Here is a 15,669-nt window from a genome sequence, read left to right as displayed (position 1 = left end):
CAATCTGGTCTTTAAGTGATGACATGATGAATCCTGCTTCCGGACCCAAACTACCCTGCATTTAACATGTTTTAATGCTTTGTATCTTGTTCTATTTAATCTCAAACCCCCCCTACAAACAGTAAGTGATCACTGTCTGTCTCTCTCAGTTTTTAATACCGCTATTCATTTTAAAGCTCAGTTTTTAAAAGCTTACAATGTAACTACAGCTCAGTCCATGCAGCAGTATATTAATGACTAACGTCGTATTGTGGATGGATTATCTCAGTTGTTCTCCTGGCTGAAGTTTGGTCCATTTACAGCATCCTGCCATGCGATTGCATTTGTCCCGAACCATCGGGAACCCTCTCGTTAACTTTTACAGAGTAGAAAAAAGTTAGCGTTCATCCTCCAGCTTCAATGTTTATAATATGCTAACATAGCTGTGTCTCTAGCGATCATGTAGCACATCATTATATACCAGCTAGCCAATTTTTAGTAACCCTACAAACGTCACTGCTGTTTACTTTCCTGTCTTCATTTATGTCAGAAATGATAGCAGAGCTGTGCGTTTTAATTAGTCTCAGAAGTCTCTCAGTCAGAACATGGTATATTATATTCAGACGGAAACTAGCAAGCTAACTCCCTGCTAACTTCTAACTCTGTTAAATTTAATAAATTCTGTTTTCAGGGATCCCTGGATGTTAAACGTAATTGTTACATCTGGTAGAGCAGCAACACTGATCATTTTATTACATACGAAAGAATTTAGACAGTTTTTTAACTTTTAGTGATGCCACAGTGATCATTTGACTTTGGGACCTGCAGCGGAGTTTGGGCCCAGACACGACTCATCACGTCATAGTTAAAGACTGGATAGCTTTCTCAGTCATCTGGAATGTCACTACATTCCCAGTTGGGTAAATTAAATAGGTCTGAGTATGATTTGTAATTTTCTCCTCTTTTTGGATTTTTATGTATTTATTGGAGAGAAGGTCGATGCTTGGTAAGCCTTAGAGTTACGGTAAATTGATTTTTATCGCATAAAGAAGACTGCCAAGCAAGATATTTTTGCATTTCCAGTCTTTGTCCTAGTATAACACTTTTCTGGCTGTTGCCTGCCATTTATGAAAGAGGTCTGTTGTTTCAGTTTGTTTTTTTTCCTCCCCTTTTTTTTTAAAACTTTCCACTGTTTGGGTCAGGTGGATGAGGCGATTGCAGTCTTGCAGGCTCACCAGGCGAAGGAACATTCTCCTAAGCAGTGAAGAGGCCTTAAAGGTCAGCAACGACGTCTTTTGTTTCTCTGCACCATTATATTTATAATAGGGCTGCCACAAACGATTATTTTGATAGTCGAATAGTCACAGATTATTTTTACGATTAGCCGACTAATCAGATCATGCATCCATTGGATGTAAAACGTACAGCTTATTGCACCAGCATGCATCTGCTCTTATATAACTATCATTAGCTTACAGCTTTAAGTGTTTAAGGTATGTGCTAACTAAAAATAAAGACAAGATGAGAGTTTATTAAAATTTAATGAAATTTGCAGATTGTTTCGGTGAAGTTTAATAATCTCAGCCGTCTGCTCCTTGCTATCTAAAATATAACAGGACACTGGAGTATATTCTTGAGCATCTCACACTTCTGATAATCAGTTGTCTGCTTGAGGTTTATTCAGCTGTGTAAAAACTGTAACTTTAATCTCAGCCAAACCGATTTACTCAGGAACAAATAAAATACTGAAAAAATCCAAACAATAACATTTTTAAGTTATCCAAGTGACTTGTATATCATTGTTAACTTGAGTAGCGAAAGACGGCGGTGGGTTTGAAAACGATTTGCCGGGAGTCCGGTGTTCTCATCGGCTCTAGTGAGCCTTGCCCCCGGCTAGCTATCGAACTGGTGGGTAACAGACGTCTCCAAAAACGTCGGAGCGCTTTTGAAAATATGTGGTGTCTTGATAAACTGAGCAGATATTTGAAGTTTACACAGCTACATTCTCGCCTGAAAATATGTTAAATGTTTATTTTGTGACCCAGAAAGAATAATAAGAGTAATATTAAAACTAACTAGCTTCTGCCATTGTTGGAAACTGAGCAGGGCCACGCTATGAATTCTGGGATAGGTTGGGTCACGAAGTATATACCAGACCCATCCTTCAAATCTGGGGAAATGAATGGCGCTTTTGTCGGAGTCTTCAAATTTGGACAGTCTTCATCGTGTCGCTGTAACGTAATCGGCTTACAAATGTGGGTGCAGAAGGATGCAGTTCCTGAATTTGGACACAGCTACTATACCAGACACTGCTTCTTCACCGGACACTGCTTCTTCTTCTGGGTTTAACGGCAGCTGGCATCCTTGTACATGCAGTGCTGCCATCTTCTGTTTCAGTCCGTTATTACACTCTTAAATCCTACTACTTCTGCATCTTTTGGGATCTTACAAAGCTTTAAACGACACGTCGACTATTAAATTAGTCGTCGATGATTTTGATAGTCGACGTAATCGTGACTAGTCGACTAATCATGGCAGCCGTAATTTACAACATACAGCGTTCAGGTTTACACTAGCAAGTATTTCTCTTCAGTGACAGTATAAATCTATCAGTTGATGCAGAAATGAACCTGCCATAAATTGTAGGTGTTGTTTGATGATACAAACCTATGCTAAATTCCTTGATCCCAAGTGATACGAACGCCTGCTTCAGTTTACGGAATTTCTCAAGTAAAGTTTGTGAAAGAAATGTCAGAGGCTGTGTTTTAGTGAGAATGAACTGGAGGATAAATTGTCTTGCTCACATTTTTTTTTTTTTTCTTTTTTCAGATATCAACAATTCTCTGGAGGAGGGGAAATTAAAAAATGAGCACACTTTGGGGGGGAAAAGGGAAAGAAAAAGTTCTATGAAGATTAAACCAATGATGTAAAGAGACAGAAGATGAAGCTGTTTTGTTGTTGCAATACTTTTGTTAGATGATAAAGTTTCCAATATATGCATTAAATCTGTGTTGTGTCATTTGTCCTTTTAAAAAAGAGTGTATTATTATTATTATTATTATTACAATGGGATTTAAAAGTGTACTGAGCACCTTTGCCCTGCCTTTAACACAGTCCTGCACACTCCACAAGCGGCCTGCTCTGTGTAGCAGAGCAGCTTACAAGATAACATTTCTTAAGAATTAAGTTGCAGCCACAGAAGAAGTGACGACCAGAGAACCCAGGAAGTCAATAACATTCCGCGACTTGATGGACTTATGGATGGAAAAAAAAAAAAGCTCTTGCGATGTGAAGTGGACAGGTCCTGAGACTACTGGGGAGAGTGCAGAATACCACCAAATGACATATAACCTGTTGGTAAATACAGTGGTGTGCGAAATTCTTGACTCACTACTCATTTCTACATATTTTGATAGGAAAATGGGAAGTATGACTTCCTGTGTGGGTGCTGCATCATAAATCTCATCTGTTGCTAGAAAGAGGAAGCTTTCCTGTTGTAGCATACCCAAAGAAGCATTGGATTCTTTGAAGTACCATTGAAAGCAAAAGGTGTGGTATGTGTCACAAGGTTGGCAAACATACACAGCAATAGTGAAATAAGCAAATGGCAAAACTACGGTGAGGCTAAATAAAAATAAGTATTTATGTATCATTAAATATGATCTTGATCTTGGGCAAGGTGTGCCAAATATATGGCTGGGGAATACATCAATTTCAGGCCTAAATGTTTGCATCACATTTTGTCTTTTTTAGTAGTAAATTGGTGGTGTAAGTAAGTTTATTTATTTATTTTTTTACTTCTGGGACCAGGTCTGAGTAACGGGCTTTTTCTGTAATTTTGTGTAAATTGAACTTATTTACACTACAATAAAAAGTGCCTTGAAGGCAATATTTTGTGGTCCATCCCACTTACGGTTTGACTGGCCATATATGGCCCAAAGAGTAATGTTGCGGCTCATCATCATCATCATCATCATCGTTTATTTGTATAGCACTTTACTAACACACCAGGCAGACCAAAGTGCTGAACAACACAGATCAAAACAACAACCAAATTAAAAATACCATAAAATCATTACATACAATAAAATAAAAGTGTCAGTTTCCTACAGAGTTAAAAGCCAGGGAATAAAAATAGGTTTTGAATCTGGACTTAAAGTTGGTTGGCTCAACCAACCAACGGCCGCGGCAGGCTAAACATGAGGACACAGATGACGAACATGGACAAAATATGTCAAAGTCCAACGTGTTTACGTGTTTTGCTAGGTGCAAAGTTTTCATTTTGGGATTCTACTCGCGTTGCTTTACATAATTTAGAGTTCAGAATTACTATTGTATATTTCACTGGAGGCCTTCTACTAAGCCGCATTTTGTCCTATCCAGGTAACGTTGACGTTAACCCGGAGTTTAACGTACTGGGATGTTTTCTTACCGGGTTACAGCGCCATGGTAACGGTAACAACAGAGGTAACTCGAGGGCTCTTGGTAACAGGTATGAAATCACCGCCTACTGACCAATCAAGGCTCCGGAAAATAGCGTCACCATTTCTGGAAGATTCTGGAAGGGCCTCTACAGGGAGAGTAGGCGGGACTAAAGGTTTACAGTTACGTCAAGTGTCTTTGCGTTTCCTTGATAATCAGTAGTAAGTACTGATTCGTAGACGCAACTGTGTTGTTTTATTCGTTTTTCTTTTATCGGCAAACAAGTACTGTGTAGTTGCTGACAAATTTGTACATAGACTAACCTTTACTCTTGAACACCTGAACAGCACAGACTCTCCGGTGTAAAAAAAAAAAACTGGAACTGTCGGGAGTAGGTTGTGTTCAGAGGTTCGGTTTAAAATCAGCTGTTTCCGCATTTTCACAGATTATTATATGTGCCTAACTAAAACCACTGAATGAAGCTCAAACTATACGGGAACTGTCACGGGAATGCGCATGTATTCATTTGTTAATTTTGAAAATGTATAAAAATTTTCTATGGTTGATTCTCTTTACATTATTGGAATTGTAGGTTAGCTGTTAAATCAATTTTACTTTAATCTTCAGAGAATTGATCTGAAGGTCGTCTACTTTATTAGGTTGTGGGACAGTAAGATTTCATGTTTAAATGGATCCAGTTTAAAGTTAGAGAGCTCAAATGTGCTCAAGCTTGAAACTGCTGTGTGATGAATCACTGGATCAATAAGTTTCTGCAATTCAGTTTTATTTATTTAGTGCCAATTCATGACAATAATCACCTCAAGGCACTTTATAATTGAAAAAATACCCTGCACTTATGTGGAGAAAACCCGAACAATCAAACAACCCCCTATGAGAAGGAACTTGGCCACAGTGGGAAGAAAAAAACCCTCCCTTTTAACAGGAAAAAACCCCTGTCATTGGAGGGGGTGAAGGAAGACGGGATAATTTGTCTTATTTGCAACAGTGTTGCATTTTTCTGTTCTTTATAGATTTTTAGTCATCATTTTACCATTATCTGATAATGTCTCTCAGAGTAGGTGGCAGTCATATGGATCATTTTCTGTGGAAGATTCATCATATGACCTGTGAAACACTCCATTTAGATTTGATAGTGCTAATATCACACACTGGTTATCAACTTGCTAAATTAACCCAAATTCACATGACCAGTTTTCTGATTGCCCATCCAAGAGGGAATTCCCTAGGTATGTTTAATTTTGTTTAGGTGGTAGAGTGCCTTGTCTAAAGACGTATCCCTCATCCATGTGTGGGTTTTTGGGACATGTATATAGCAGGGAATGAGTAAAAACATTGGTCCAATACTGTAATTAGGACTTTAATCACAGAGGCATTAACCTGGCATTGAAAACTCCCCAAAATGGTAACAAAAAGAAAATGAACCATCAAATTTGCCAAGTTTATTGGGAGCCTTCATACAAAAATGAAATTATGGCTGTATAAAGTTACAAAGGATTATTGTCGATGTACTTTTGGCATTTAAGGCCTATCATCCCAACACACTTTTTTTTTTCCTAACTCTGCACTTTTATTTGAAATCTAAAAGTTCTGAATTTAAACAAGCAGATATGACAGTAATATTTAAAAACATGTAGACCAATAGATATCTGCAGATTACTTCTCAGTGGTAGTTTACAACACAAGCCCACAAAAAATTTGAAAAGCAACTAAACAAAAAAAAAAAAAAAAAAAAATTCCCCCAAAATGGTGAACGTGAACTTGAGGCCACTTTTATTACACACAGCCAACTAATTTCAATGCAAATGTTTCAATGACATTTTCATGAATGCAAACAAATGTATTTACAGACTTCAGAAGCTTGTCTCTGACTATCGGCGTGACGGCATTAGAAGCTGCTTTGCTGTTACTGAATCAGGGAAAAGGTTGTGGTAGGTTGGTAAAGGAACATAGGCAGCTGTTATCATTTTACCTGTGAAAGAAAGACAAATGTAAACATTAGAACCTACAGTTTGATCAAGAATATTAAAAAAAAAAAGAAAATTAATTTTACTTGAATTAGAACTAAGATATTTGCAGCTTAAAAACTAGTTAATAGCTGCCATCTTCAGCAGTGCTGCATACCTGCAAACCAGCGTCCATGAAGTGCATTTACAGTTGCCATGGCTGCTGGTATCGAGGGACACTTCACATACACATTACCCTATGTGAGCAAGAGAGATATCAACTTTACTGCTTATGCATTTCAAAAAAAATGTTGCAAAACAAGCTCAGTGATGTTAAAACTCATTTATCTCGTTTTAATCTTCGACTTACTTGAGGAGAGTTCTTGTCAACATAAATGTGAACGATTCCACCGTGTTTGTTGCATTCCTCAATCACATCATCTTGGATTTCAGCTGCCCAGCTGGGATCATTTTCCCTGCAAAAATAATCAGCAATATTAGAAATCCAGTAAAATGTTCCGCTTGACTCAAAAAGCTTGATTTTTAACTTAATGAGTTTCACAAATTTAAAACCAGCTGAATGCACGTCTTTTGTGTTTTCAGATTGAAACAAAATTCAGAATTAGCCTGAAAAATAACGCACAGTTGGATTTTTCCCCATTACTTTTCTGTTAAGTCATTTCAAAAGAGATTTCTTCACTGACAGGAGGAACTGAGACCACACAGACTTGTCAGCTCGCACACTGCAGAGCTCAAGCATGTGACCAGTTTATTATTTCGTTGTTGGCTTGTTTTCGGTTCAGCACTTGCCTTGTGTATATTTTCTGTCTCAAATTTTTGAACAGAAATCGATCTACGGATAAGAGAGAAGTATTTTGAACACACGAAAGTGTTTAGAGTAGAACAAAATTATGAATTAAAGGATTGATGACTTAAGAATCACTGGACACCGATGTTAAAAACTCAGACCTCTACTAAATTGGTTCCAACACAAATGAATTACATTAAATGCCTCATTTAAAACAGTCAGATTCTTCTTTGATAGTGAAAACTTGAACAAGCCATCTGACAATATGCTTTGCTCTCAGTCCAGGGATGCAAAGGCTTAAGACAAACTTAAAGTGAACTTATTTGAAGGATAATGTCCTTACGCTTGTGGGTTGAACAGGTTGGACAGCTGAAGGCAGTGTGTGGCCAGTGGCTGAGATGGGAGGTTCAAAGCTTGGCTTGGAGCTGGGGTTGGAACAGCTGGAAGAAAAAAAAAAAAAGTTGTCACTAAACCTGTGGCAAGAAAACATATCAAATACTAAATATCTTCCATCATCTAGGCTCACCTGCTGGAGCGCCAATGCCCCCAAAGGGTATGGAGCCAGTCATCTGTAGAGCCTGCTGAGCAGCAGGTGGGATCTTCAGACCAGTCCCTGTTGAGAGAAAGAAATTGTTTTGCATAGGGTTAATTTTAGACACTTAAAGGCAGCAGAAGCATGACATGTAGTGTGGCCTGATGAGGACAGAGAAACAATCACTTTCATTCACATGGTCATTTCCCTCTACCAAAGACATGTAGTTGGTGGGGGAAAAACAAACAAAAACAGGTTTCACAGCCATGTGGTGACTCAAGTTGTGTCCTTCTTTCCAGGCTTAAAGCTTTGAGTTACACATCTGTAGGAAATCTACATCCTAACTGATATTGTAACTGGAAACTCCTTTTATCCCTGCACCATGCCAATCATCGTGGTATGGGCAGACCTAACAGGTAGTTACATTTCTTGGAGGTGCATGTCAGGTTACATAGAACGTTGCAGTGAAAATTGGTTCCAGTTATGGTGCGAGTTATGGCACACCATAATTCACGTGTTAAAATAAATAAGTCGGACTTCTCAGTGTTAACGTTTCTGGAAAGCAAACAATGTGGAATCATGGCAGGACATTAAAATATATTTAATAATGTTTAAATAATTGTAGTTATACAGTACTTTAACAATGGGGTAGTAGAGAAAAAAGGCAAAGATGAGGAGGCTAAAGCTCCTGCCTAAAATGGTCTACTAGTGCCCCCTGCTGTCTGTCCATATGCTAATACAGTAAGTAGGATTAATGTTATTTTGGAGATTTACATTTATAAAAATTGTGTTTGAAAAACCAAATTTAGGTCAGTGTAAAGTAAAAATACTTAACCACTCATTCTGGCTTATTCCAGTATAATAAATGACCCTGACACTGTTACATATTACATGTATGCGTGTGGTTTGACTCATTCCTTTGCTAATAAGCTGTTCCTTCCTCTTTTATTACGACCAGAAATTTTTCCAGGAATGGATATGTCTGCCAAGTGCCATTACAAACCTTCTGCTAGTCGAGCCATCAGCTGTAGACGCCCTGTAGTCCCTAGGTCAATACCAGTCCTTTCTAGTTCGTCATTATCCAGGAACGAGCTGGCTGTTGAAGAGTCTGAGCGCTCTGTAACATGCCCCACCTTCATTGGCCGTCCGGCTAGCTCAAAGCCGTTCAGCTGCTCCAATGCCTTTTTTGCACATTCCGCATCTGCAAACTTCAGAAAGTTAAAAGGTTACAAAGTGAACCCAGCAGCAAACAAAAAGCTACCAAAGACATACAAAAGGCTTTGTTTACCGATATGAAGCCATATCCTTTGGATCGGCCAGTCTCGCTGTCCATCATAAGCTGGATTCCTTCAATCTATGAAGAAGAAACACACGTACAGATGATTATACTACATTCACTTAAATAGATTAAAACAAATTAATATTTGCAGAGTTCTCCTGACCTTTCCAAAGGGCTCAAAAATCCCTCGAAGCATTTCTTCAGTAATGTTGAAGTGCAGTGAGCCCACATACAGGCGCATCGGACCTGAACTGCCCTTCTGCAGATTATTGGCAGCAGCTGCTGCTCTATTCTTCTCTGCCTGTAATTAGAAATAGAGATGACATGATTGAGGAATTTTAGTGTAATTACATTAAGTAATGTCAAAATGATAATGGACCTTAGTGCAGAATCAGCATTTGCTTTAATGCAATCTGAATTACTTAAGTTCTGTTAATATTTTAAGTTATTTTCCACTTTCTGGTCTGTTTTTTTAAAATTGATAGAAATTATGTTTTTTTTTTTCTTTTTTCCTCTCAAAGTTCTTGGTATGGAGTTTGCAACACGGCAGCTGACTATTAATATGTCCGGTCAAAGTGAGTAGAACTAATCCACTTGTTCTATATTCAAGTCCACTAAAAGAAACGACACTAACCTGAGATGCCTGGACGATAATGGGCACTCCTAAAAGCCTCTGGCCAGTCAATCCAATTGCCAGAGGTACAGAGGAGGACTCCACAAACTCTATGTATGCAATCCCCTTCGATCTCCTGGAGTTTCTGTCAGAGATTATTCTCACATCTCTAACCTATAGCGAGAGAACAGTCACATTTTCAGAGCCAAATTCCTGGATGGCATTCATTTGGAATTTACACAAACTGAAAGTCAACTGACTTTTCCAACGGCTGAGAAGAAATCCTCCAGGTCCCGAGCTCTGATTCTTGCAGCAAGCTGCATACAGAAAACAGTGCGGGCATCTCTCTCCTCTGGTGTTAGATTGTCAATTGGTGCCCTTAGGAGGAAAAGGACAAAAACCAAATGTGCATGTTAATCACAAACCAATAACAAATGCTTTAAAATATTTTAAAACTTTAAAGCTGTGATAGTATAGAAACCTAAAACTAAAACCATAACTTCAAGATTTGGAGAACACATGTTTTCTTTGTTCTGGTACCCCTCGAGATGACAGACTTTAAAGATGACCACTTCTGGCCACTAATATTGCTGCTGCTGATGTGGGAAACTGATGCTGAACTGGGAGGACTTTTTTTTTTTTTTTAAAGTAACTCAAACACTCAGGGACAGGTCAGGTTTAACTTGAGAGGTATGGCAGCTTTGCTTGCTAGGCCTGTCAAGGTAGGCAACTGAAGAGCCGACAGACAATACTTATACCAATGCAAGTCACTGAAGGACCTCATAAGAGTGTTCTTTTTGGTGTTTTTTAACAGTCCGTCTTTGACTATTCAAAGCCTGTCGTTAAGGAAGATGCATTTGCAGCACTGTGCTACCTGCTCCTTTGCTTGTATGCTATGCATGTCTTTCTAGCTGAGTGTAACAGTATTTTGAATTTTCAAATGTTTGGTGAGTCAAGGCCTACGAAAAATCAGGACATGTGTGCATACATAAAACCACTCACGTGACTGTCTTATCTTACCTAATGGGGCTCTTTTCTTTTTTGAAGGGGCTCCGACTTCTGGAACGTTTGCGACTAAAAAACAAATAAGAATTATTTTACATGGGGGGGGGGGGGATCATGTTCTTTTCACATAAACAAGCAGCCAACTTAAAATTACAATTAAGTACAACAACATTAAAAAGACCTAAAATCATACAATTTCAGTACCCAATAAAGTTAATGTAATATTTTTCTGACTAGCAAGCGTAAAAGGTCACATACATCGGACTCCTGCGTGCTCTGTACCGCCCAGCTCGATCTTTGCTTCGGGAGCGGCTGCGATGGCGCTCTCTGCTGCGGCTTCTTTTTCTTTCCCGGCTCTTGCTCCTCTTCTTAGTCTTCTTTCTGTCTTTGCTTTTGCTTCTGCTCCTCTTCTTCTTGGAGCCCGGGCTTCGGCTCCGACTCCTCCTTTTCCTGTAAAGTGTTACAACAGTTCTGTTGTTGTACACACACTTTAAAGCAGAACTTCGTCTGATTAAGCACTATTTAGGTAACATGATGGATAACCAAAACTTACTTCTTGCTCTGGTCATCGTGTCCATTTGCATGAGAGGACTTGTTCTCATCCTAAGCAAGGTCGATAGAAGAACATCATGAGGACGTAGATGAAACATTTCATGTCGTCAAGGTAAAGGGGATGGGGTGGGACAAGAGAAAATGCAGAATATATTCAATTAATAAAAATACAAACTTCCTACAGTCATGTCTGGACAGTGTCCTTCCACCACCCCAATAGCTTCCCATCCCACTCCATCCTTTGTTTTTTTCCCCCCCCTCTTTTACTAAGCTGCTCAATAGTTAATGCAACAAAGCAAAGATAAGGGAGAGTTTCCAACATATTAGCTCAGTTCAGGAAGCTGACAATAGTCAGGTCATCTCCACCAATACCCTTCTAATAGGTCGTACCAATGCCACTATTTGTGCCTAAACATGTGACCACGCATGGCCCATGGCCACTAAAAGAGATCCTGTGTGGTTGGTGTCAGTCCAGAGATCTTCACCCATTTTCGTTCTTGGACTGTAAGAGCTCGATGCCACCTCTGTCACACATCTTGCCCTGAAGCAAACAGGGATTCACACTTCTTAGTAATATTGACGCCCAAGCAAATAAATAAATAAAGATTAATTCATCCACGTGTTACACTACCATCATCTTCAGTTTACAGTAATACTTACAACCTTTTGACTTAAGGAATTATTAACTACTGAAAGTAAATCATCTTATCATACAATAAAAGGCAGATGTAGCTATTTTACAGTTATTCTAGAAATATATCAATATCTGTGGTGTTCTGTAGCATGCAAAAATCAAGATGCTGATTCACATTACAGTTGGCTAAGGCAAAGAGGCAGTATTCATATTTACCAGCGAGACAAAAATAACTTGTCACCGATAATTCTGCTGTAGAACTATGACAAAAATGCAATCGCTGGATTTTCAAGAATTTTGCTGCATTATAACTTCAGGAATTACGCCACTCACAGATTGACACAGACACAACTACATACAAATACAACTGCCTGAGGAAATTATACTTTAGCACAACTTTATATACTGATTCTTGCTAAAGACTAGACTTGTTAATGCTATATAACAGAAAAATAATGTTGAAATCACACACACACACTGAGGAGATTTTTAACAATACAAAACAGTTTTCCATTTAAAAGGCTCTTATTGAAAAAACCCTGCACATTCATAAACAGCGACAACATACAGATTGTAAATCTGAATACTGCCTCCTTTGCTGGACAAGTAAAGATGGGCTTATCAACCATTGGCATTCACCTTGTAGCAACCGAATAGGGATTGGATGTTCTGGGTTGAATCTCTTTTAGTCCTAAAGTGAACCACAGTACATCAGTATATGCGCAATAACTACCTTCCTTTTTTTCACAGTTCACAGTGGAATCAAAGATGAATTCATGGGAGTAGAGGTGAGATATCATTAGGGAAGTCTATAAAGAGAGATAGATGTGGATTTATTTATAATTCTGTATTGCGTCTTAAATACTCATTCACACCACACAACATTCAAGTTAACTTTGTCACAGTAGCAAATATAAAAGGTCTAAAAATAAAAAGGCCGAACAGCAACACAGGCCTCACTTCTCCGACTTTTAAACCCACCTTTCTGTATGGAGCCTCCAGCATGGCCTCAACGTCAAAGTCATCAGCCATATTGATCCTGCAATAAGAAAGAAAAAGGAAGAAAAACATTTCAGTGATCCGTTTGCGCACGAGAAACTGTAATACCCAGAGTAAACGCTACAAATACACACGGCGTGGTAACGATGAGTCCTAGATTTTCTTATTAGTATCACATGCTCAACATACAATCAGTTACATGATCGATTGATACTGACAATATAAGAAAAACATATTTAATTGTACTCGAAGAACAACAAAGCTTTCTAAAATCTCAACGTTGTGCACGCGTCTACCCCGAAACGTAGCTAATGCTAACTAGCCACCACGGCCGTGCTTTCAAAGGCCCGCACTGAATTTATGCTGACCATTTTGATAATATGAATAACAGCAGGCTTGTAGATATGCAAACCTATAATCAACCAACCACCATTTTGACGTATTTTACACGATTCCAGATAATATTTATGGTGGAAAACAAAAACAAACGCTTAGGCTCGAATAAGGCTAAAAAGCTAACCGCGCTTCCGCGGCAGCGAGCGAGCTTCATTAGCAAACATTGACGTTACCGTGTGAAACTGAAGGAAATGTTGTGCCAAAGTGAAAATATCGCGGAAAACGTTCTGGTGTAGAGAATCCTCTTCGACGCCTTTCTCTTTGTAGATTATACAAAGCCAAGATGAAGTCACAATTTCGGAAGTTATATAACCTCGTTTAAGGAAGTCCCCGTTGCAGGTCGTGGCCTGGTACCTCGCCGCTCTCCTTCCTTCTTCTTCGTGTTCTTCCTCTGCTATGGGCATTTACTGCAGCGGTAACGTTTGGTGCTGCGTTGCTGCCACCTACTGGAACCGAGAGGCCCTTTACCCGCTTTGTGAATTCTGAGCAGCATTGTATTATTCAGTGCATTCAATAATTTATAGAAATGTGATTAGTTATGTATTATATGCACACATCTATCTAGATAGTTAAACCTTGAAGGCCTAGATGTAAGAAAAGTTAAGTATTAATTATCCCAAGACGTTTGGTGAGTTTAGAAAGACATTTACCCTGTCACTATCTCAGGTTTAGTCTAAGTCAGTAGGATTAAAACAAAACACTGTCAACTTTGTAAATTACCGACTTTAAAATCTTCTTCTTCATAATATGGTTAAGCTAAACATCTTCATATCACCCCACTCATTTTAAACTCCATTCATTTTAGGCTACTATATTTATTATCTTGTATGTTTTTAGGCAGGATAAGATTTTAAGCTTGTGATAGAAGTTAGCACCTGCAGGATGTTAGACTTACAGTACTGACGGAATGACTTCTTATAACCTTCTGACCATTGATTCTCACTTTAGCCTGTAAAACACTGCCCAGGACACCAGCACAGCACACAGCACCCAGTTTGACAGCTCTGTGTTGCCATCTAGTGAAAACTGAGCAAATCCAAACTTTGTTGACATCCAAATGTTTCCTGTTACAGATAAATACACTGAACAAAAATATAAATGCAACACTTTTGTTTTTGCTCCCATTCCCCATGGGATGGACGTAGAGACCTAAAATTCATTCCAGATACACAATATAACCATCCCTCCCAAACAGTGGTCACAAATCAGTCCAAATGTGTGGTAGTGGGCACATCTGCTATATTGAGATAATCCATCCCACCTCACAGGTGTGCCACATCAGGATGCTGATCTGACATCATGAGTAGTGCACAGGTGTACCTCAGACTGCCCACAACAAAAGGCCACCCTGGAATGTGCAGTTTTGTCTCACAGCAAAATGCCACAGATGCCACAAGCAATGAGGGAGCGTGCAATTGGCATGCTGACAGCAGGAATGTCAACCAGATCTGTCGCCCGTGCATTGAATGTTCATTTCTCAACCATAAGCCGTCTCCACAGGCGTTTCAGAGAATATGGCAGCACATCCAACCGGCCTCACAACCGCAGACCTCGTGTAACCACACCAGCCCAGGACCTCCACATCCAGCAGGTTCACCTCCAAGATCGTCTGAGACCAGCCACCCAGACAGCTGCTGGAACAATTGGTTTGCACAACCAAACAATTTCTGCACAAACTGTCAGAAACCGTCTCAGGGACGCTCAACTGCATGCCCGTCGTCCTCATCGGGGTCTTGACCTGACTCCAGCTCGTCGCCGTAACAGACTTGTGTGGGCAAATGCTCACATTCGATGGCGTCTGGCACGTTGGAGAGGTGTGCGCTTCACGGATGAATCATGGTTCACATTGTTCAGGGCAGATGGCAGCTGAGAATGTCCCAGTTCTTGCATGGCCAGCATACTCACCGGACATGTCACCCATTGAGCATGTTCGGGATGTGCTTGACCGGCGTATACGACAGCGTGTACCAGTTCCCACGAATATCCAACAACCTCGCACAGCCATTGAAGTGGAGTGGACCAACATTCCACAGGCCACAATTGACAATCTGATAGACTCCATGCGACGATGTGTTGCACTGCATGAGGCAAATGGTGGTCACACCAGATACTGACCGGTTCTGGGTCCCCAGACCCCCAATAGCGCAAAAAACTGCACATTCCAGGGTGGCCTTTTGTTGTGGGCAGTCTGAGGTACACCTGTGCACTACTCATGATGTCAGATCAGCATCCTGATGTGGCACACCTGTGAGGTGGGATGGATTATCTCAATATAGCAGATGTGCCCACTACCACACATTTGGACTGATTTGTGACCACTGTTTGGGAGGGATGGTTATATTGTGTATCTGGAATGAATTTTAGGTCTCTACGTTTATCCCATGGGGAATGGGAGCAAAAACAAAAGTGTTGCGTTTATATTTTTGTTCAGTGTAAGTTATCAATATTTAAAAGTCTATTTTCTAGATAATGATTGCTAAAATATT

General features: G+C 39.6%; 2 protein-coding genes across 13 annotated transcripts in view; one reads left to right on the top strand and one right to left on the bottom strand.

Moving 5' to 3' along the window:
* The window catches only part of LOC102298035 (embryonic polyadenylate-binding protein), a 14,726-nt gene extending 11,742 nt beyond the window's left edge, over positions 1-2,984 (top strand). For all 4 annotated transcript variants that reach the window (XM_014336617.2, XM_005931761.2, XM_014336615.2 and 1 more), the window contains 2 exons: positions 1,182-1,257; positions 2,809-2,984. In XM_014336617.2, the coding sequence (XP_014192103.1) occupies positions 1,182-1,244 (63 nt within the window). In that variant the 3' untranslated portion in view covers positions 1,245-1,257; positions 2,809-2,984. The remainder of the gene's footprint in view (positions 1-1,181; positions 1,258-2,808) is intronic.
* A 2,991-nt stretch (positions 2,985-5,975) lies between these two features.
* On the bottom strand, positions 5,976-13,597 carry rbm39b (RNA binding motif protein 39b). Of its 9 annotated transcripts, none has more exons than XM_042224668.1 (16): positions 13,357-13,596; positions 12,770-12,827; positions 12,522-12,597; positions 11,156-11,695; positions 10,861-11,052; positions 10,618-10,671; positions 9,858-9,975; positions 9,619-9,771; positions 9,148-9,285; positions 8,994-9,059; positions 8,709-8,913; positions 7,700-7,786; positions 7,517-7,613; positions 6,736-6,841; positions 6,544-6,622; positions 5,976-6,391 (listed from the first exon to the last, which is right to left on the bottom strand). In XM_042224668.1, exons 7-16 carry the CDS (start codon positions 9,918-9,920, stop codon positions 6,291-6,293), a joined length of 1,095 nt encoding a protein of 364 aa, XP_042080602.1. In that variant the 5' UTR covers positions 9,921-9,975; positions 10,618-10,671; positions 10,861-11,052; positions 11,156-11,695; positions 12,522-12,597; positions 12,770-12,827; positions 13,357-13,596; the 3' UTR covers positions 5,976-6,290. The 9 variants fall into 9 exon arrangements, with proteins under 9 accessions (XP_042080602.1, XP_042080606.1, XP_042080603.1 ...); XM_042224672.1 differs by having other exon boundaries at positions 11,156-11,205; XM_042224669.1 differs by having other exon boundaries at positions 12,428-12,827; positions 13,357-13,597.
* Between the last annotated feature and the right edge of the window lie 2,072 nt (positions 13,598-15,669).

The sequence above is a fragment of the Haplochromis burtoni genome, unplaced genomic scaffold (genome assembly GCF_018398535.1).
Source record: "Haplochromis burtoni strain Fernald_Lab_line unplaced genomic scaffold, NCSU_Asbu1 Contig_146, whole genome shotgun sequence".
In the NCBI taxonomy this organism is placed as follows: Eukaryota; Metazoa; Chordata; class Actinopteri; order Cichliformes; family Cichlidae; genus Haplochromis; species Haplochromis burtoni.
This window is presented reverse-complemented; position numbering and strand designations above follow the sequence as displayed.

What these genes read in the sequence shown, in the direction of transcription:
- rbm39b (XM_014336620.2), bottom strand. Translation starts at nt 12,820, where the DNA reads ATGGCTGATGACTTTGACGTTGAGGCCATGCTGGAGGCTCCATACAGA. An exon ending in TCTTCTCAGCCGTTGGAAAA is followed by an intron (nt 9,772 to 9,857) that starts GTCAGTTGACTT and finishes CTCTCGCTATAG; the next exon opens with GTTAGAGATGTGAGAATAAT. An exon ending in AACCTGTTCAACCCACAAGC is followed by an intron (nt 6,842 to 7,516) that starts GTAAGGACATTA and finishes TTATTTTTGCAG; the next exon opens with GGAAAATGATCCCAGCTGGG.